This window comes from Nelumbo nucifera, chromosome 4 (assembly GCF_055504915.1).
Source record: "Nelumbo nucifera cultivar China Antique chromosome 4, China Antique-T2T, whole genome shotgun sequence".
NCBI lineage: Eukaryota > Viridiplantae > Streptophyta > Magnoliopsida > Proteales > Nelumbonaceae > Nelumbo > Nelumbo nucifera.
In genome coordinates, this window is record NC_142652.1 from 6,404,459 (window position 1) to 6,425,751 (window position 21,293).

The 21,293-nt window shown below is 39.8% G+C and overlaps 1 protein-coding gene across 2 annotated transcripts; it reads left to right on the forward strand.

Moving 5' to 3' along the window:
• Positions 1–1,647: 1,647 nt before the first annotated feature.
• On the forward strand, positions 1,648–21,152 carry LOC104591647 (transcription factor GTE10-like). 2 transcript variants are annotated; one of them, XM_010250582.3, is made up of 11 exons: positions 1,648–2,030; positions 2,475–3,821; positions 3,917–3,965; positions 4,104–4,259; positions 19,007–19,080; positions 19,211–19,286; positions 19,398–19,478; positions 19,552–19,667; positions 19,792–19,858; positions 19,988–20,118; positions 20,214–21,152. In XM_010250582.3, the coding sequence occupies exons 2-11, from the start codon at positions 2,493–2,495 to the stop codon at positions 20,487–20,489; spliced, it is 2,355 nt and encodes a 784-aa protein (XP_010248884.1). In that variant the 5' UTR covers positions 1,648–2,030; positions 2,475–2,492; the 3' UTR covers positions 20,490–21,152. The 2 variants fall into 2 exon arrangements, with proteins under 2 accessions (XP_010248884.1, XP_010248883.1); XM_010250581.3 differs by having other exon boundaries at positions 1,649–2,030; positions 2,412–3,821.
• The last annotated feature ends 141 nt before the right edge of the window (positions 21,153–21,293 follow it).

Consider the following 21,293-nt stretch of genomic DNA (forward strand, 5'->3'; position numbering starts at 1 on the left):
CGAGTTTGGTTCGGGGTAGGGTAGAACTGCTTCGAACCTATTGATAAAACCGACAGTACTGGAACTGAACCAGACCCGATCAGTTATATTATTTCACAACTGCTATTGAATCGGCGACCCAATCGGGTCTAACTCGGTTGGACCCGATTAAATAAAAACCCATACTTAAGTTGGTAAGACCTGCAGTTTTTGGTACAATATTTTGTATTAATAAAAATGCATATTAATTAATTAATATATGAATACAACAACAAGGAATTACTTACTTGATGCTAGTTTGATAAGAAAATAACGGTTGGTTCAATAAATCAGAATATCAGTAGGATATTTGTCAAAAAAAAGAAAAACCATTCTACTTATGTAATATTGCTAGGAATCAACATGTAAACAACCTATATAATCTGTAGCATCACAAAACCCATCAATAACAATGTCTCCTCCCCCCAGACTATCTTGTCCCATTTATAGGCTACAACATCATCAATCCCACCACCTACCACCACTAATTGTATATTTATTATGTAAATAAATTATTCTTTATCAAATACCGAAATGTTGAGTTCCAAATATTGGAATACACCCATTTTTTCTTTACCAAAAAATAAAAAATAATGAGAGAAAATGAAACAAAAAATTAGAAGACAAAGACCAAAACTTCACAAAATTTTCCCTTTTTTTTGGTTTTTCCGAACAGAAAAAAGTGACGAGCTGAGGAAGAACATAACTATATTCTACAAAAGGTCTGAAGTAAATTTCAAGTGTTGTCGTGTCAGCCTAAAGTGTCGAAGTCCGATTAAAAGCTAAAGCAGCGGTGATTGAGAAACTAAACTAAGGAGACAGTGACTGAAAATTGGTGAAGCATGAGAACCGGTGAGACACAAAGACAGTGATGAGAAATTTTCCCTGGAAAAGAGAAAGTGACGAGTGGAACTTTAGAAGCTAAAGCCTCAAGCAGCAAAAGCAAAAACAAAAGGGTAAAGGTCAAAGGGTTTGAGCTTGAAGGTTTTAGGTGTTAAAAGCAAAATTACAATTTTAGGCATTACCTATAACTCTAAAAGATATACATCCAATCGGTTCCGGATAGTCAAAACCGGTTCCGAACCGATATTAATCAGAAGACATAAAATAAAACCAGAACCGATAAATACGGTTTGGAAGATTCGGTTCAATCGGGTAGACCCGACCATTGACAGCCATATGGAACACCCCCTAGAATCTTATTATTGAGCACGTGTGTATCCAATCAACGACAGCCTGTGCTATCCGCACTCCGCAGGGCTCTACCGTGCTGGAGGGACGTTTATCGGCTAGCGTGAGAGAGTGTGCACGTGAGGTTAGAAAATCCGAGGTGATTTAGTTAAACTGATTAGCTCGTCAAGCGATTAGCCCTGATCGATATCATCAGAATTAGATTAACCTTAGGTAAAAAAAATAATCTAAAAACAAGATAAAAATTGTTAAAATAAGATGCATATAGTCATGGACAAGAATCCTAACCGTTAGATCTAGATCCGAGGGTATGAATATAAAAGTAGCATACATCCGTCAGATTGAGTAGGCTGGCTAATTGAACGGTCCAGATCTCCCGAGAAGCGGTGGGAAGAGGGTCAGTGGTCTTTAAGTAGAGCAGCGAACGAGGCGAGAGATCGCAGATTTTCGTTTTCCATCCGAGGTGTATTGGGTATCTACTTCTCTCTGGCAGGAGAAGAATACGAAGAAGGGTTGTTCTTTCGCATAGAGCGGCTTTACTCAAGATCCAGGTTCTGTATTGGATTCATGAAGCATTCTTAGGGTTTCTTCTATTATTTCCCCCTCTCCAGCTTCTCTCGAGCGTCGATATATTCTCTCTCTTTTGATCTAGGGTTTATGCTTGAGATAGGGTTGGGGGGATTGCGGTATTCGTTTCCGAGATTTCGTGGCGTCTTTCATTATCTTCTTATTTACACTCGCCTTAGCAAAGAGTTCGTGATTTGTGACGAGGAGGAGGGGTTTCCGGTGTGTTGAAGACAGAAGAATCGCGGGTTTTGATGGTAATTATAATCTAGGGTTTGGGTCCTTTTTTTCTCGAATTCCCTTTTTTTTCTTTGTTTTCCGTGTCTGTTTTGAATCCAGTGAATGCGTCGAGGTTAGAGTTTTTATTATGAGTGCTGTGCTTTTCTGTAAATGTATGTGTAAATCGAATTTGATTTATTGGAGGAGAAATACAACTAGATTTGGCGTAAACGTCTAATTATTTAACGAAAGCTCGACTTTTAAGCTGAATATATTGTTTGTTGGTCTCATATTGGAAGAACAGAGTAAAATAATTAAGAAATTCTGTTCGCTGGAAACATTGAACTAATATTTATCCTCAATCAACAATACAAGATTTTGACCGGGTACACTGCTTTTATTGTCTTATCCTGGAATAGCGCAAACCTGGGTTTTCTAGGGCCTGCGGGGATAAATCTTACTCCCGCGGTTGACATGTGCAGATTTAAGGGGTTAGTCTTATGGCACCGACAGTTCTTGTAGAGTACACTGGGCAGAAAGAGTCGAAGAAATACTCACGGAAAGTTTCGGTTGCAATGATGGGGAGGACGCAGAGGTCCTCAAAAGGATACTCTTCTGGTTTCGTACCGGATTATCGTCATGCTGCTGAAACAATCGGTGAGTCCGAAGGGCTTGGTAGTTCAGGTCGGGTGAACACGGAGATGACAGCTTCAGAGGATTCTTGTGCTCCCAAGAGAAAATGCATTAGTCTGAATGTTGATAGGTGTGATGGTTTTGCCGTCCCCATACAGGTCCTGTCAGTATCAAAGATGTCACGCTCAGAAAGGAAGGAATTGGTACTGAGACTCAGGACGGAGCTTGAACAGGTTAGGGTTCTTCAAAAGAAGATTGCCGTGCGGTGCACAAATGGTGTTGTTGCTGTCTCATCTACCAGTGACATTCGCAGTGGCAGTAATGGGCAAAAGAGGCCTACACACGAGAATTTACGGAAGTCTTTAGAATTATCTTCTGGGCAGGGTAAGAAACGGGTTCCTCCTGGTCGGAATGGGCCCAACTTGAAGCGAGGTCTTTCAGGAAGGTTTGAATCTGTGAAGCAGATACCCCCATCAAGCACAACAGATGCAATGTTAATGAAACAGTGTGAGGCACTTTTGAAACGTTTAATGAGTCATAATTATGCATGGGTCTTCAATACTCCTGTTGATGCAGTTAAATTGAACATTCCTGATTACTTTACTGTCATCAAGCATCCGATGGATTTAGGCACGATTAAGAGCAAGCTCCATTCTGGTGCATACTCAAGTCCAATGGGTTTCGCTGCTGATGTGAGGCTTACTTTTTCCAATGCGATGACTTATAATCCCCCTGGGAATGATGTTCACGCTATGGCTGATGCTCTCAGTAAATACTTCGAAATGAGGTGGAAACCTATTGAGAAGAAACTTCAGGTAAATGATCCACAGCCAATTCCTGCCAAATTGAGCATTCCTAGAGAAGATGATGGTAAACCAATGCCACCATCTAAAAAAAGGAAAATCTTTTCAACAAATCATAAGGTTAAGCCAGAGTCAGTTAAGTGGATCATGACAGATGAAGAGAAGCATAAATTGAGCAAAGAATTGGAATCTTTGCTAGGAGATATTCCGGAAAATATTGTTGATTTCCTGAGAGGACATAGTTTTAATTCATCTCAGACGGGAGAGGATGAGATTGAGGTTGATATTGATGCTCTGAGTGATGAAACATTGTACACATTACGAAAGCTTTTAGATGATCACTTGCGGGAGAAACAAATGAACCAGGCAAAAGTCGAACCATGTGAAATGGAGGTATTGCAATTACCCCCACCCCAAAAAAAAGGAAAAAAAAACTATCATATATTCATATGTTGGACTATTTATCATCTATGTTTCTTTGGTTACAGATTTTGAATGAGTCTGGACTTAGCAATTCGTCAATGCAGCCTTGCAAAGGTTTTTTCCCTTTCACTTGAAAGAATTCTGAAACTCTCCCTCTTTATCAATATAAAAAAACTCCCTATTTTTTCTTTGTTTTGATAAACAAAAATTCCATAATTTTGTTTTTGCATCTTCATTTTTGTACATCCACAGGCAATGAACCTGCTGATGAGGATGTAGATATTGGTGGGAATGATCCACCAGTCTCGAGCTACCCTTCAATCGAGATAGAAAAGGATACAACACACAGAAACAGTAAATGCAGTAGTTCTAGTAGCTCCAGCAGTGATTCTGGTTCTTCATCTAGTGGTTTGTATCTCCTTTTGGCATATATTTTCCGATTTTTCTTTATTTTCTATTGGTCACTAAGTCTTGTGAAGGAAAACTTTTAATTTCATTGTTAAAGAAGTACTTTTTTCTTTTTTAACATCAGGAACTTCGTGGCTTAAAAAAACATCAGAAACTTCATTAGAGAGGAACTCTTTCTATTAGGAAAGTTCTGCATTTTTGTGTCCCAGTGAAAATTTGAAGCAGCTCTTTCTTTTTATTTATTTATTTATTTTTGATAAGCAACAGATAAATTTCATTAAGGAGAACCACTGCTTTTAAGTACAGTACAAGAGTAAAGAAACAAAATCAAACCAGCTCTAAAACAACCTGATCTATAATGAACACAGCCACACAACAAAAACAGAAAAAAAACACAAAAAATAGATACTGGTGTTCTTTCTTTTTATTTATGATTATAATTTATCATTATGACTAGATGTTTTCCTACTTATTCATCATGTGTTTATGATACATGCCCATCTGATGAAGGGGGTGGTGCTCAGGTTGGCATTGCAAGATCTATGAATCTTGATTTGAACAGAATCCATGTAGATATAAGTAGTTGGATTTAGGCTTAAATGATGAAGATGATGAATGACATCTGAAGTCACCTGTATATATTTCTTAAGTTGTAGTTGGATTTATATCTTGTTTGTTAATTTGAAATTCCATGACATTTACATTACAATTATGGATTAGAATCATCTGTTTTACATGGGCTATTCCAATGTTCTATACACTGTTTGTATTTTAAACATAGGCAAATAAGGAATCTTTTTTGGTTATTTTATTTGGGGAGTTGAACTCTTTATCTCAAAGAGTTCCTTTTTGTGGTGTCTATGTGGATTGTAGCTAAATTTTTGGCATTAGAGAACCCAAATCTTTGCCATTCTGGTTGAACAGGTTGTTCTGGTGGATTCCAAGATCAGCAAAGTACCATAGCTAACAGGTTCTCAAGGAGGGGGGGACCAGTTCTCTTGGGCCAGTCTTGATTATTTGTATTTTTTCTAGCATGTGCTGGTTCTGGTCAATGATAATTGTATTCCCCTCACCTGCTTCCGTAAGAAAAATGGGGACCACAATTTCAAGGAGAGCTTGCTAAACAGGCCTTCACTTTTGAGACAACCAAGTCTCTTGGTTATATAATCAATCTACTTCACTTGGCAAGTGATTGGAGATGCTTTATCTTTAGTGGATGCCGTAGCAAGGCTTTTGCTTTCATAGAAACAGGTATAGCACTGTGGGATTCATGAAAACCTCCCCAAAACAAGTAACACGCTACTGGAATCCTCCTGCCGATTTCTAATTGATGCATATAAGGATCATTGTGATAAGCCAGACCATTATTTTTGCTACTCAGTAATCATCAAAGAAATGTCACTAACATGAGAATTATGGAGGATATACATGAGATTTAAAAAGCATGGAACAAGGTCAATAAAAAATATACACTGAACAAAAATATTGCTATATGTGAGATTTAAAGCAACGATGTACTGTATATCCTTTCTGAACTCCAGATCTGATCATCTTGTCTGCAGTGGTATTCATATCTCTAGGAATCCATCTAAACCCACATGTAGATAGGTGCTAGATCGTCTTTTCTCTTGATCAGAATCGGTAGCTTTCATTAGACAATATTTAATAAAATACACTGTTACCACCCACGATAAGGGTGTTGACCCTTAGAAGAATGTTTTCAAATTACAGAACAGCCCAAAACAAGTTCTCCCTGAAAGTTCCTTGCTGTACCCCAACCTCCTTGTCCACCTGAACTGTACCCCAACCTCCATTGCTAAGCAAGTTACTTCCCTCATGAGTTGGCGATCCTCCTTGTCCACCTGAACTGTAATCCAATCTCCATTGCTAAGCACATTACTTCCCTCATGATTTGACGATGTACCCAGACCCCCAAATTGTGTGACTATATCCACTCAGTTAATAATTTATAGTCCCCTTCTTCCTCAATCTGTTGTAGTCCCCATTAGTTAGCCAACCTTAAGCCTTGGAGCAGGGTCAAAATTTCTGCTCTCAAAGAGTCTCCAACACCTATTGGACCAGAATAAAGTTCAATTAATCTGCCCTTCTATCTCTGAAAGCTCCTCCGACTCTAGAGGGGCTTGGGTTACCTAAAGAGCTTCCATAAAAGTTCAGCTTCACCAATTGTTGTACAGGAGGGAGCCATTGTTCCTTAGATCTTGGTAGTTATGCAATCAATGACTTGCTCCTTAGATCTTTCAGTTCATTGAAAGATCCTATTGTTTCTTTCTTCCCGATTTGACCACAAAACAACTGCTCTTGTCACAACCCACATTGCTTTTCCTTTCTTTTTTGGATGTCTAAAGAAGTATGGATCAAAGAGTGTTGCTACATCCGAATGAGGGGTCCACCTACAACCAAAAAGTGAAGAGAACCAATTCCAAACATAGGAAACAAAAGGACGAGATATTAGTAAGTGTGCAATTGTCTCACCACGTGCCAAGCAAAGGCTACATACATGGGGTGAAAGGCAACAGTTTGGCCTTCTTTGAAGCCATATTATAAGGGGTTGATTTTCTGGAGCACCACCTCCCAACAGAAGGCCCTCATCTTTGGGGTTACAGGGTTGCACCAAACCTTCTTTGTTGAAAAGACTGCCTTGTTAGGGGATTTTTTGTTTTTTTTTGTTTTTTATCAGTAAACATGTATTTTATTAAAATTTAGATTGTAAACAGTTTATACAACTTGGTGATGGGACTATTTATCCCCCTTTATCACTCTATTCTATTCCTCAATATAGTGCAGCCCAAAACAATTGCTGTCTCAATACCCCCTGTTTTGCTAAACCAACAACTAGCCCATTTGCACTTCTTTGGACTCATTTAAATTCAGCCTCAACCTCCTTTGCAATCTTCTCCACTTCCCTAATCACATGTTTAAACATCCATGGGGTATGCCTTCTGTTTGCTGCCCATGAAATTACTACTTTTGAATCCCCTTCCACTTCAACATGTCTGTATCCTAGCTGTTTGGGTTGCTTTAACCCTTGTAGTAATGCCAATAGTTCAGCTTTCAGTGAGTTTTCAATGCCAATCGGTCCTGACAACATACCCAATATCATCCTTTCAGAATTTCTTAGTACTCCTACTCCTGAGATGCCCGGATTTCCAAAGGAGCTCCCGTCAAAATTCAGTTTTACTTTATTGCCTTTTGGTGGTTTCCACTCTACCCTTTATCTCTTACTCTCGAAGAGTGTGCTACTTCGGACCATGTTCTTAGAATGTTTGTGACTGAGAAGACTTGAAAGCTATCCAAGGGTGTTACCCAATGGGCTACTTTCACCTTGATACTATCAATCACTTCCTCTATCGTTCTACTTTTTTCCAAGAAAATTATGTTGTTCCTCTCTTTCCATATTACCCAACAAATTGTTGCCTTTGGTTCTTTTCACTTTACCATCCCTCTTTTCTTTCGTTGTCTCAAGAATTCATGGTTGAAGAGTCTTGCCACATCTTGAGGGGGAACCCACCTACAACCAAAGAGAGTACAAAAGAATTCCCAAATTCGAGTCACAAAAGAACATGATATCATTAAATGAGAAAGGGTCTCACCATTTTCCTTACACAACGAGCACACATGAGGAGAGAGGCAAATGTATGGCCTTCTTTTCTATAGTATACCGTAAGTGTTTACCTTACCAAGGAATATTTCCTAGTAGAAGGCTTAGATCTTCGGGGGAATAGGCTTGCACCAAATTTCGTTCACAGGGAAATCCCCACTTAGGAGGTTGGGGGAAGCAAGTACTTTGAAGAAAGAGGAGCAAGAAAAGAGGCCATCTGGAGAGCCTACCCAAATTCTAGTCTTCCAGCAAAGGGTCCAAGTGGATTTGCCCTAGGAGGTCTAGTAGTCGGATTAAAGACTCACTCATTTTCCCTTAGTCCCCTTCTAAAGCCCAAATTCCAGTTCACACCGTTTGGACATGGTGTTCCCAACATGGAGATAGCTTCCCCCTTGAGGTTAGATAGTGCAAAGAGATCAGGAAATTGGTCTTTAAGTGGGGTTTCCTCTACCCATAGATCTTTCCAAAACAGAATTTTATTACCATGTCCCACATTGAATCGGATGGAATTGAGGAAAGTAGGGTAGGTTTCATGAATTGCTTTCCAAGGAGAAGTTGAAGAATTGTGAGGGGAAACTTTTGCATCCCAGCCATTTCCGTCCCACTCCATGAATGCTCTCAATCATTTTGTGCCATAGTCTGTCGCCCTCAAAAGGGAAACCTCCAAAGCCACTTACCTAGTAGAGCTGTGTTCCTTAAAAGGATGTTCCTAATTCCTAAACCCCTTTGTTCCTTTGGTTTGCTAACCTGCTCCCACTTAATCAAATGGTCTTTCCTTTCCTCTCCTAGGCTTCTAAGGAGATCTGTCATATACTTCTCTATGCACCTTGCTACCCTAGAAGGGATTCTAAAGGTTGAAAGGAATGGGTGGGGAGGTTTGCCAGAGTGGCTCCAATCAAGGTTATTCTTCCACCCAAAGAAATATAATTCCTCTTCCAAAGGGCTAACTTCCTATCAAACCTTTCCAAAACTGGTTTCTAGAACCCAACTGACCTGGGATTTCCTTCTAAGGGTAGACTTAAGTAATTGAGAGGCCAGCTTCTGATCTTGTATCCCAAGATCTCCGCAAATCTTATTAGTTCTCCTTCCTCCTAATTAACCCCTACAATTCCACTTCTGGTCCAATTTATCCTCAGCCTTGTCACTCCCACAAAATTATTCAGCAGCACCCTCAAATTTTCCACAACTTCCTCGTTGTTTCCTTCACAAAAAAAGATAGTGCCATTTGCAAATTGGAGATGGGTAACAATCTCCCGATTTCTACCTACCCTCCAACCTCTAATAAGGCCTTGAGCATCATCTTTTGCCACCATTCTGCTTAACACTTCTGCCACTAGGGTAAACAAGAATGGGGATAGGGGGTCACCTTGCCTAATTCTTCTCTTGGCAAGGAAGAAGTCCTTTGCTGTACCATTGAGTAATGAGCTGAACTTAAACATACTTTAATCCAAGACCTCCATTTAGCTCCAAATCCCAGTCTTTTTAATATTTTTAGAAGGACTTCCCAATTAACCAAGTCATAGGCTTTTTCTAGATCTACTTTACAAACCAACCCCTTTTCTCTACCATTTCTTCTTTCCATAACGCATATTGATCCACAATCTGCCTTCCTTCTACAAAAGCACCTTGGAAAGGAGAGATGATCGAGGGTAACACCCTTTTTAGTCTTTCTGATAAAACCTTTCACAATACTTTGTATACACTCCCAATGAGGCTTATTGGTCTAAAGTCTTTATGAGTTTTGGCCTCCCTTTTCTTTGCTTCTGGTGAAACCTCCCCTTTGGAGAAGAATTAGTTAAAGACTTCCAAGATGTTTGATTTCACCATATCCCAATACTCTTGATAAAAGGCCATGGAGAAACCATCTGACCCAGGGGCTTTAGATCTGTCCATTGAAAAAATAGCTTCCTTGATTTCTTGCAAAGAAAATCTCCTTTCTAAAGCATGAGATTGCTCTTCTGACAGAACATCCCCTTCCAACTTTGGCAATTTTGGCAACACTCCTTGTGGGCTTGAGAAAATTTCCTTAAAGTGATATATGAAAATCTTTGTAATCCCTCGACTTTCTCTTACCACTTGTCCCTTCTCCTCCACACTAAGGATTAAGTTCTTCTTTCTCCTTCCAATTGCAAGAGAATTAAAAAACTTAGTCTTTTCATCCCCCTCTACAAGCCATTGACACATTGATTTCTTTTAATTTTTTGATCAATAACACCTTGATTTCTGTCTCCAACAAATTTCCTCTTTTTGTTATATCTCTTCCAGTTTTTGCTTTTGATTCCATCTTTCCCCTCTTTCTTCTTCTAAAGTAACTTTGAGAGCCTCTTTCTTATCTAGCTCCTCAATCCTCCCCACCAAGTTATCTTTTATTTCTTCTAACCTTCCAAAATGGGCTTTATTCCAATTTTATATTTTTTCTTTTAGCCTCTTTAGTTTCCTGGAGAAACCTATCATTTTCAACCTCTCCAAAGGCCTGAGTGCCTCCCACCACTCCTTTAGCCTAATCTTAAATGTAAGGTCTTCAAACCACATACTCTCAAATTTGAAAGGAGAAGGGCCTCTTCCTGGGATTTCTTTCTCAATACAAATAGGGCAATGGTCTGAAGTAACTTTAGGTAACCCTCTTGCTTTAAGGATCCCCACATTTCTTCACACTTAGGAGATATGAGGGGAATCTGTCCAGCTTAGAGCAGGTTGGGGGGGATTGAATGTTTGACCAAGTATAGTCCACTTGAAGCAAGGGGGAGTCTCTTAATTCCAGAGAATCAATTAGCCTACTAAACTTCCTCATGCTAGTAGTAAATCCTTGGTTTGGATTGTTTGATTCCCGAGTATCTGATGACATTAAAATCAGACCCCACACACCATGAACCATCCCACAAGCCCCTGATAGCACATAATTCCTCCCAGAAAGCTTCTCTGTCTCTGTAAGAATTAGGAGTATACACATTTGTTAATGCCCATTCTCTTTCGTCCGGCTTTCTTTTAATTTTTAGGGAGATTGAATTCTGACCAATCAATTCTTCCACACATTCCATTTCCTCATTCCTCCATATGGTCAAAATTCCCCTTGAAGCTCCCCACAAGGGTGCATATGACCAATTTAAACCCCTGCCTCCCCAAATGCTCCTTATCCACCTTCTATTCAGCTCTGATAATTTGATTCTTGAATCATGATCAAGTCTGGTTTTTCTTTTCTGAATACATTTCTGATTAGCCTTGTCTTCTTGGCACTTCCTAATCCTCTTACATTCCAACTTATTATTTTCATAGTAATGATTTGTGACACCTTGGGCTGGTATTACTCAACACTCCCCTCTTCTTTTCTTTATACTCCTGTTCTCCTCATAATTTATTCCACTCTTAAGCTTCTCAATCTCACTCATTTTCCTTTTCCATTGCTTACTCTTCTTTCTTAGATAAACTTTCTTTCCTTCTGCCTTTATACCGACCATCCTAGCTCCTTCTAAGCCCTCCTTCCCCTCTTGCCTTCCTTCCTCTGTTCCCTCCAGGGTCTCGTTCTGGGTTGGCTTTGTTTGGGTAATGGGTTGGTTTAGGCTAGCATCAGCACAATCCAGACCTAAGGTTGGGTCAGCTAGAACCTCCACGATTAAAGATACAATTCAGCCTCTCTTCCTCTATTTTATCAACCACCAAGTTCTTTGGCTCCAAGACTGATGCACTTCGGATTGAGAGTTCCATAACAGGTGGGAATCTGACAGGACCTGCATAGGTAGCCGATCACAAGTTAGAAAGCTCTTTAGAAGGAAGCAAAGGAATAAAAGACTGAACAATAAATAAAAGTGTAGGGGTTCCCTGATTCGACAAGTCCAAATCCTTCCTTCGATCAAAACCCGCTGAGTGAGTCCTTGGCAGGTAAAACTGGGATAGCATCTAAATTCTGTTCCTCTTGTGTATCTTTGCTTTGGATAGTGCTGATATCCGGTTCTCTATCTTGAATATCCTGAACTTGTGCCTCCCCCTTGGTATTTCTCTTGGACCACTGTCGGCTACATCTAGGTCCACCTTAGAGATTGAGGTAGGTCTCACCACTGTTTCTTCTTCAGGGGTCGACAGGGAGGCATTAGAGGGTTCTTCAAACAATATTTGCATTCCTATTAGCTCATCGTTCCACAGATTGTAAGTTTTAGTGGACGAGGCACTTCCGATGCTACTTTTGTCATTCCAAACATCAACTTGCCTTGGGTCTTCCCAATCATCTTCTTCCTCAAAGTCTTCATGCTCGGGCCTGTTAAATTCCGGGTTCGGCTTGTCTAGGGTTGTGGAGTTCGTTTTCACAACCAGCTTCTATTTCTAGTTGCTCTTTGACCAGGTGCTTCCAAAACCAGCGTCGCCGAATGCTTTCAAAGGGGTCCTGATAGGGTTTTCGCAACTGCTGCAACAGAGGAAGTTGCAGGGGTCGATTTGGACGATGATAGACCCCAGCAATCATCCCCAAACCTGGGGTCTATCATCGATTTGGACGATGATAGACCCCAACAATCGTCCCCAAACCTTTGGGCCGGCCTGCTCACATGCATTTTTAAGTGCTCACATGACCTGTTTAGATTAAAAGTTGGTGTTGGGGTGTCTGGTTCAACCGGTTTAACCCCTAGGTCAAGTTTTGGTGCTCTTTCAAAATTTTTTCCTTTATTACTGCCCCCTCTAGTTGCCACTTCAGCATAGGACATTTTGGTAGCCCCTTGATCTGAGATTGATGGCCCAGATTCTAGTCCCTCTTTAGAATTCTGACCGTCCTCTTTCGATTCTACCGTCTGCCCATTTGTCTTGTCTTTGTAAAAACGGTCGGACTTCTCCTTCATACTTTCCCCTGCCTTGACCTTTGTCATGTCATCGTCTTCTACCTCCTGCAGGCTTCTACAAAGTCTCTCCTCCACCGACGACAGCAACCAGACTACCTCATGTGTTTCACCTAGTTCCAACCCCACTGTTCTCGGTATTGACTTTATTTTAACTCCTCCCAATTTCATTGAAGCTGCACTGAGATTGGACAAGTCCAATTCTTCCATGATTCCTCCGCACAGAGCTGTGATTTTCTTGAAGTTTGCAAGGGACCAAAGATGAAATGGGAGCCCTAGCACTTTGAGGCGGAAAATATCTGTCTAATCTACACGATTTGCATTCAGACACCACTGACTGATCACCATTACTCCTTCAGAAGTCTGAATAGGAAATACATGTATTTCTTCCATCAGATTGTCAACTTCTACTTCTAGAAGCGCCTTATCTTCTTGAAACGGTCGAAAATCGAAGCGTCCTCCCACTTTCAGCTTTCGTTTAATCTCCTCTGCAACACAGCCCCAACTAACCACTCTTTTGTTTGCAAGTATCACATACTTTTTACGCCAGTTCTGGTAGGTTTGATCTTCACTCCCTGCAACATCCTTTTCACCATCTGGTTGTGGTTGATTTTCCGGTGCTTGGTTGGGTTGGATATCTCTTGGTCTGTTTTCATTTCTCCATAGAAAGCTCTGCAACTCCCTTACGAACAGCATCCACCCCTTACTCTGTTTTTCCATGGGGATACAAATCATTTGTCTTCTACATTCTCCTAACCATTCTGAGACATTTGCGAACCATCCCTTCCTATTGAAACAAAGTTCAGCTATGAATACCTTTCCATTGATTTTGATTGAGTTCTTCCAGGCCTGTGATTTCCTCGAAACTAAAGCTACGGGTCCAGAAGGCATTTCAGCCAAGCATTTCAGGAAGACCAGAGACCTTGTTTTCACTTCTTCTAGTTTGTATAGCTTTGCTTCAAATGAAACTTACTTTCTCCACCTTCCCACTACTTCGAACTTGCCCTCCATCATATTTTCCTGCTTCCTTTTCACCTTGGTGCCTTCTGCCTTGTTAGAGGATTAAAGAACATTGTAGAAAGAAGCACTAGTAAAAACCCAGAAGGAGAGGCTGCCCAAATTCTGCTATCCAGGTATGACTTTATTGGCAAGTTTGCTAAAATTGACTTTATTCAAGTACTTTTTCTACCCAAAGAGGTGTAATCTTCTTCCACCCTGCTAGTCTCTTTGAGAATATCTCCAGGATCGAATACCAGAAACTTTCTTATTTTGGGTTCCCTCCTAAAGGTAATCCTAGATACTGTAACGGCCACTCACCAGCCTCACATCCCAACACTCTAGCAAGGTTTCCCACCTCTTCTTCCGATTTATTTACCTTACTACACAACTCTTTCCCTAGTTTATTTTGAGATTAGCTGCCCTTTCAAAGTGAGTCACCATCCTCTTCAGATTGATTAATTCCTCTTGTTCTTCACAAAAAAAAAAAAAGAATCGTCCACAAACTGCAAATGTGTAACCACCACTGCATCCCTCCTGATTCTCTAGCCTCTAATCAAGTTATTAGAAGTCAGCCCTAGCAATCAGAACACTTAAAGATGTCAGCTACTAGGGAGAAGAGGAAGGGGGGTAGGGATCTCCTTGTCTAAGACCTCTCTTGGCTGGGAAGAAATCCCTAGCTAGTAGCTAACCCCATTAACCAAAATGGAATAGTGACAGGAAGAAATGCAACCCTTTATTGGACTAATAATTAATTCCTCCAAAAATACAAAATACAAAATTGTATACAAATTGGAGTTAATTCCTAATTTCTTGCCCTCTTGTTAACTTTATTTGGAATTGGTTTTGTTCCCTCTTTTGATGCATTTCGTCTCCTCCTGATGGGTTGGAAGGATTGTTTAGCCCTTCTGTTTTTAGCTGTACTAAAAGGAGGGGCAAGATATTGGGGAGATGTACTGGAGCAGCGCTACTATGGACAGTTTGGGAGGATAGAATTTCAAGAATGTTTGAAGAAAGTTAAAGGAGCAAGGAAGCCTCCTTGGTAGAAATCATAACCTTAAAAGTGGCACAATGGGCAAAAAGTTTGAAACTGTTTTCAGACTTTAAGGTTGGCGATTTTTTAGGGCCTGGGCTGTTCTTGCTGCTAGATCTTCTAGAGTACAGAAACCCACTGAGATGTGGTCACTCCCATTATGCGGCTAGAAGAAACTGAATTTTGATGGGAGTTGTTTGGGTAACCCGGCCCCCTCGGGCATAGGGGGTAATTAGGGATGTGGAAGGAAACATTATACCCTTGTACTCCAGGCCTGCTGAACAGGGTGATGTGGTTGGCAAGAGCAGAACTGTTAGCTACAGTATATGAGGTTGAGAAGGCAAAGGAGTTGGCCATTGATAGTCTGGTCAATGAGGGTGATTTGAGAACTGTTGTGAATTGACTGAATAAAGGGTGGGGGTGACATGGCACCTGAGGAATGATTTCAGGCGATTTAAATGGTTATCAAATTCAAAGGACTTGGCAACCAGAGTTAAGTGGGTGAGAAGAACTGCCAACAGTTTGGCAGATGGTCTAGCTAAGCAAGGGGTACAAAGAACTCAATTGTAATATCTGGGTTGAATAAGCTTTTCTATAGCTGCGTTTTTTTTTTCTTTTTTCACAACCTCTTGTTTTATTCATGCCTTTTTTTATTAATGAAATCAATTCTGTGTTGCTGATGAAAAAAGAAAGTGATCGTCAGATTCTTCATCAGCTAAGTATTAACAACATAAATTGATTAGATATGTGGAGAATGGATCTAATAGGTCTAACATCATGTTCATTGCTTGATTTAGCTCTCCCATTCCCCCTCGTCCTGTAAAGGTTTGTCTGGAAATTACTTCACCTATGTAAATTCCTTCCTTCATATTCATCATCAAGGTCTAAATCCATCTTGAAGCCCTGTATCTGAAGAAACACAAAAGGTCATGCAGGTGTTTAATGAAGAAAAAAGAGAATCACTTAAAATAGTAAGAAGTAATACCAATGACCCACTATTGCACCCAAACCTCTCCAGTGTCTTCTGGAAGTTCCTGTTAAGAAATATGGAATTGGAGCTGGTCTGTTTGATGGAGTCACCTTTATGCCATTGATATGTATGCCTTGAGCCCTATTGTCCAATGATTTTAATCTCATATTTTGGAATGTCCCAAAAGAACTGCAAGTTGTATGAAGTTATATGTTTCTGTTTCCACCTGCAAGTTCTAAAGAATGAAACATAGATTTGTGGCAGTACTCAGTTGTTTTTTATTGTCCTTTGATCAAAAGTATATGTTGATCATCTCTGTAGAGCACCTTTCTTTTAAATACATCAGACAACAGACCCCATCCATATCTTCTGCCTTTTTGGTATTAGTACAAGAAAAAGAGATACAATGTATAGCCCATTTACACAAGATTCGTTACCCTGAGTAAAGGCAACGGGAGCTGGGAACCATGTATTCTGTTTACTGTTTCCTCTTCCGATGCTTGATGGTGATTGAAAGCTGTCATTTCTTTCCTTACATGCCAAATAGAATTCCAAATAATTTCCCTCTTCTTCTAGCACCATAACAAATCAGCAACCAAAGCTGGCATACAGCCATATACCTCAAAGCATTTGAGAAATCTTCCCCATAGTGCAGAAGCTAGCTTACAGCGAAGGAATAAATGACCCAGAGTCTGTTTCGAGAAATCTTCCCCATAGTGCAGAAGCTAGCTTACAGCAAAGGAATAAGTGACCCAGAGTCTGTTTTGAGAAATCTTCCCCATAGTGCAGAAGCTAGCTTACAGCAAAGGAATAAGTGACCTGGAGTCTCCTCCACTTGCTGACAGATAGCACACAAGACAGAGTCTAAAATCATCCCTCTCCTCGTCAGATTGCATCTTGTCAAACATTTGTCTAATGCAGTGGCACAAAGCAAGCCGCCTTGGTAGGGATATAGGAAAGCCAAACCTTTGGAGCTGGGAAAGGCAGAAAGAGGCTGCCCCTGTAAGTGTTTGTAAAAGGACTTTATTAAGTATCTACCCAAGTAGATAAATTTCCATATTCTTCTGCCCTCTTGATTAACATTGACTTTGTAACTTTGAATCATGGAAGTAACTCTGTTAAATGGTCTACATTCCAATCATATACATGTCTTCTAAAAGACAGGTTCCAGTCTACTTGGCTGTTTATGTGGATGCAATCAGCCACCAGGGCATTTCTGTCCCTGGCAATCTGATAAGAGTGCCTGGAATAGGTCGATGAGGTGGAGGTGCACCCTCTACTTCCAGAATAAGAATCGTGGAAGAGGTATTTGAGCCTACTTTATCAAGCTCTTCAGTATGGCTGGGTGGGTGCCCAATGATCAATGATTATGAGAAAATTTTGGTACTTTATCAAGCTTGACAAGAGTGCTGTATGTTGATCAGCTCAAGGATTATCGGCTGGGTGTTGCTTCTTCCAGAATTTGAGGGCCTTAGAAAAGAAAATTTTGCAGCGGATTTTTTTTTGTACTTTGAATGTTAATATTGGTAGTTGGATTTGTTTTTGTTATTTTAGTTGCTGGAATACAGTTTGTTTGTTTTTCTTGGATAAGTAGAATACAGTTTGTATAATGGTTGGTGACTCCTTGTCACCTAGTTGATGTACCTTGCTTTCTTTTTCAATAAAATTCCTTTTTTATTTATCTCCAATAAAAGGTCCATAAGAGCTCTATCTGAACACCATGAATTCCAAAACCTCTGCCCCAAAGATCATTCACCACCTTATATTTTATACCCGAGCTGAAACTGTTATAGCTTTTTTCAACCCCTTTCCATAAGGGAACACCCCCATAAGGATCTCTAGAGCTTCATGGATCACACTCCTAGTTTCTTGTGCTATACTTTCTGCAATTATTTTTTTCTCCATACGCTGTTTGGCTGTTCATTAAAATGCTAAAACCATTTACCTAACAAGGCTTTGTTTGCCACTCTTAACTCCCTCAAACCCAATCTGTCCCTTGCACTTTACCAGGTGGATTTTCTCCACATCACAGGAAGTTTCTCATCTTCCTTTCCAGAATGTTATTGAGCTAGAATTGGAAAAAGGGATAGGAAATAGGTAGGGAGAAGGCATAAGTTTTGCCATCGCTGGGCACCTCCAACTTGGCAAGTAGTTGCTTACCCCTCACTTGGGAATAATAGCCATTACAGTCGCCCCATATACAAAATAAGATCAATATTTCTCTTCCAGAATCTTCATCAATTCCTAAGTACTTTGAAAAACCATATCAAATCCATTTGGATGGGTTTTCTTTCTCTATTCATATACTTGCTTCACTGTGGATATTCCCCTTTGCCAAAGGCCTCCATCTTCATGGCCAAACTGTTACCTTGCTTGTTTTTTTCCCTTTTGAGATTCACCAAATTAACAATGCATGTTCAGAGTATTTTCCCAAAGTTTTTTTTTTTTTGATCAATAATATTTTCCCAAAGTTTCATAGAATCCAGGAATCATATTGTTCCTTCATTGAGCCTGGGGCCACATATAAAGGTTCATTAATCCATATATTGATGGAAAATAAACTCAAGAAGGGTTTTTAAAAAGGTGTTTAATAATTGAAGCCTGTCTTTGGTAAGGGATTTTTAAAGTAAAAGCCTTTTCATAGGAAAAGAATAGAAAGGACAAATATCAATCAGAAAAGAAAGGATGGAAGTGTCAAGTTATTGAATTGGCTCCTATTCAAATTGATTGAATTTGCATCAGTTGACAAATTTATAAAATTCTAGCAATAACTGATAGATTTTTCCAGAAAAGTATTTGATAGTTAGATTCAAATTGCTTCCCTTGAGATTCATAGTTTGAGTCGTGAGTTATAATAAAATGTTAGATTGTGATATTATTTTTAAGAACCATTAGTACTCTTTCAGAAATACCTGCTTCAAGTGAACTAGTAATACTATTATAAGGTAATTGTAGTTTGCAGGCTTGATTTATTTTGTGAACTACGATCAATCACTTGAATAGTGTACAAGCTTATTCCTTATAGCTAGGATTTTCTTTCCTGGTAAATAATTCTCTAAAATTTTGATAAAAAATAATAATTCTCTAAAATTTTATTAAGGTGTTCTTTTGAAAGTATGTCACATGTTGAAATGTTTTTGGAGATGTTTTAGAATTTTATCTTGAGGTACTGTTTCTTGTAGTTTATTTAAATCTAGATTATCATTATTCTATTATAGACTTTTGCTCTCGAGTTTCCAATTTATCTGGTTACTTTTCACTGTGCATGTACTTTTGTTCTGGTTCTTAGTTTTTTACTTCATTCTCTAGATTCGGATTCAGCCAGTTCTTCCGGCAGTGAGTCAGAGGGTGCTAAAGCTACATCTCCAATGAATACAACCAAGGTATTTCTAGATGTTGTGTAATAAGCAGCTTTACTACTTCAGGGGGCTATATGGGAATTAAAATCATTCTCATTTTCTACGACTCTTTTTCTGTTTTAGTGCTTACACTTAAACCATTTGACATTCTCAGAAACTGGAAACTTTAGGTTCTGGGATGGAGCTAGAACAAAAGAGAAGCAATCCTATTGATTCACATGATGGAAATCGTAAGTTCTTTGGGTTTTGTTTCTATTCTATGTGCATTGTTTGATATAATTCTTTGTATATTGTTCAAGAATGCTCCAGGTGACACTAATATCCTGTTGCTGATTGTGTAGAATCTGTCAGTGGATTAGATCAACTTGAACAAAATGCCCCAGCTAAACCAGTTTCTGTTGAGACAAATGAGCACCATGAGGGTAAGCATAGAGCTATTTGGTGGTATGCCATTCTGACTGGCACATCATCTCACCCTTTGCAGTGATTTTTTAGGGGACAGTGTTGCATCCGAGAGACACGTCTCCCCTGAAAAGTTGTATCGGGCAGCTTTGCTGAGAAGCCGTTTTGCTGATACTATCCTCAAAGCTCGAGAAAAGGCACTTGATCAGGTTGGTTACAAAATTGGGCTATGTATTCTGAATTTACCCTATTTTTACTTTGTACCTGTCAATTTTCCCGAGTGTATTCTACTCTGGATGTGATCGGGTACAATGTAATCTGCTCTGAGGCCAGGGTGAAAAAGGGGATCCTGAGAAACTGCGACGTGAGAGGGAGGAACTCGAAAAGCAGCAAAGAGAAGGTTTGGACTAGACATTTGGAACTTGTACTTATTTCTTATATATATATAAAATGTTAAGAGCACCTTGTCAATGAATGGTTCGAACGTAAAACCCAATGAAAACTTATGGGTTTTCTACTCTTTAATCAGAGAAAGCTAGGTTGCAAGCTGAAGCAAAGGCTGCTGAAGATGCTCGAAGGCAAGCTGAAGCAGAAGCTGCAGCTGAAGCGAAACGAAAGAGGGAGCTTGAGAGAGAGGCGGCACGTCAGGCACTGCAGAAGGTAATTAAGCGGAATATTTTTATGGGTTTGGCCCTATTGGATCTTTTCTTGCTTAACTCTGACAATTAGTTAGATGCTGGTTTGTCCGTGTACAGATGGAGAAGACGGTTGAGATAAATGAAAATTGCCACTTCCTAGAAGACTTAGAAATGCTTAGGGCAGCACCTGCTGAGCATTTGCCAAGTTCTGTAGATGAAACAAGTCCAGATCACTCTCAAGATGGTATGGGTGGTTTCAAATTCCGGGGTAGTAGTAACCCCTTGGAACAACTTGGATTGTACATGAAAATGGATGATGAGGAGGAGGAAGATGTTGAACCAAGCAGTGTACCGGACCCAGTAAATGATGTAGAGGAAGGAGAAATAGATTGATTGATTGGATCTATTTTAATTCTTGCCTGCATATAAAAAATATATAATTATAAATATTCTTGCACTAACCAAACCAAAGGGCTTGGTCCCAACAGCTTGGTAAGTAACATCGGCGGGGCACTCGAGTTCTCTTTTTTTTTTTAGCAACGAGGCACAAGAATATCTCTTCCGACTCTCTGATCAGATCAGCCAAGTGATGATACGCATGGACTCTTGGGGTGCAGACTGGAGACTGGAGATGCATCATACATCTACTCTATTTGGGTTTGTGGCTTGATTTTGGCTTTTTGACTTGCGCGGAGTGGCCTGTATGTTATTTCTGCACTTTCTGAAGAGTGTTTGTATTTTGGGTTCCAAAAGCCAAAAGGGTAAGTAGCCAATGATGTCCAAGTCCAAGTACGTCGTGTTAAGCTTGTGTTTATTTGCTGTAAATAGGATACATACACTTGCATCCTGGCATGGGGGTAGTAGGTGGCATCGATGTTCAAGAGTGAGAAAGAGGGAAGCTTGTTGCATCTCACGGGGGTTGTGTTCATGCCGTAATGGACCGAATGGGCTAATGGTCTTGACTCCTAAACTGTACAAAAGATAAAATCTGAAGATACATGACATTTCTTTTCATTCTTAAAATCAGATATTCAGATGGTCTCCTGAGCCTCTCACTATCCATGCATGGCACTCTCTATTAATGTTCTTTTGCACAAATTAGTATGGTGTTTGGAAGTGTGGACACTTTTTGGAACTGATTTTCAATAAAAAACGCACATGCTTCTAAGACCCGTTTTTCACAAAAAAATGCTTGTC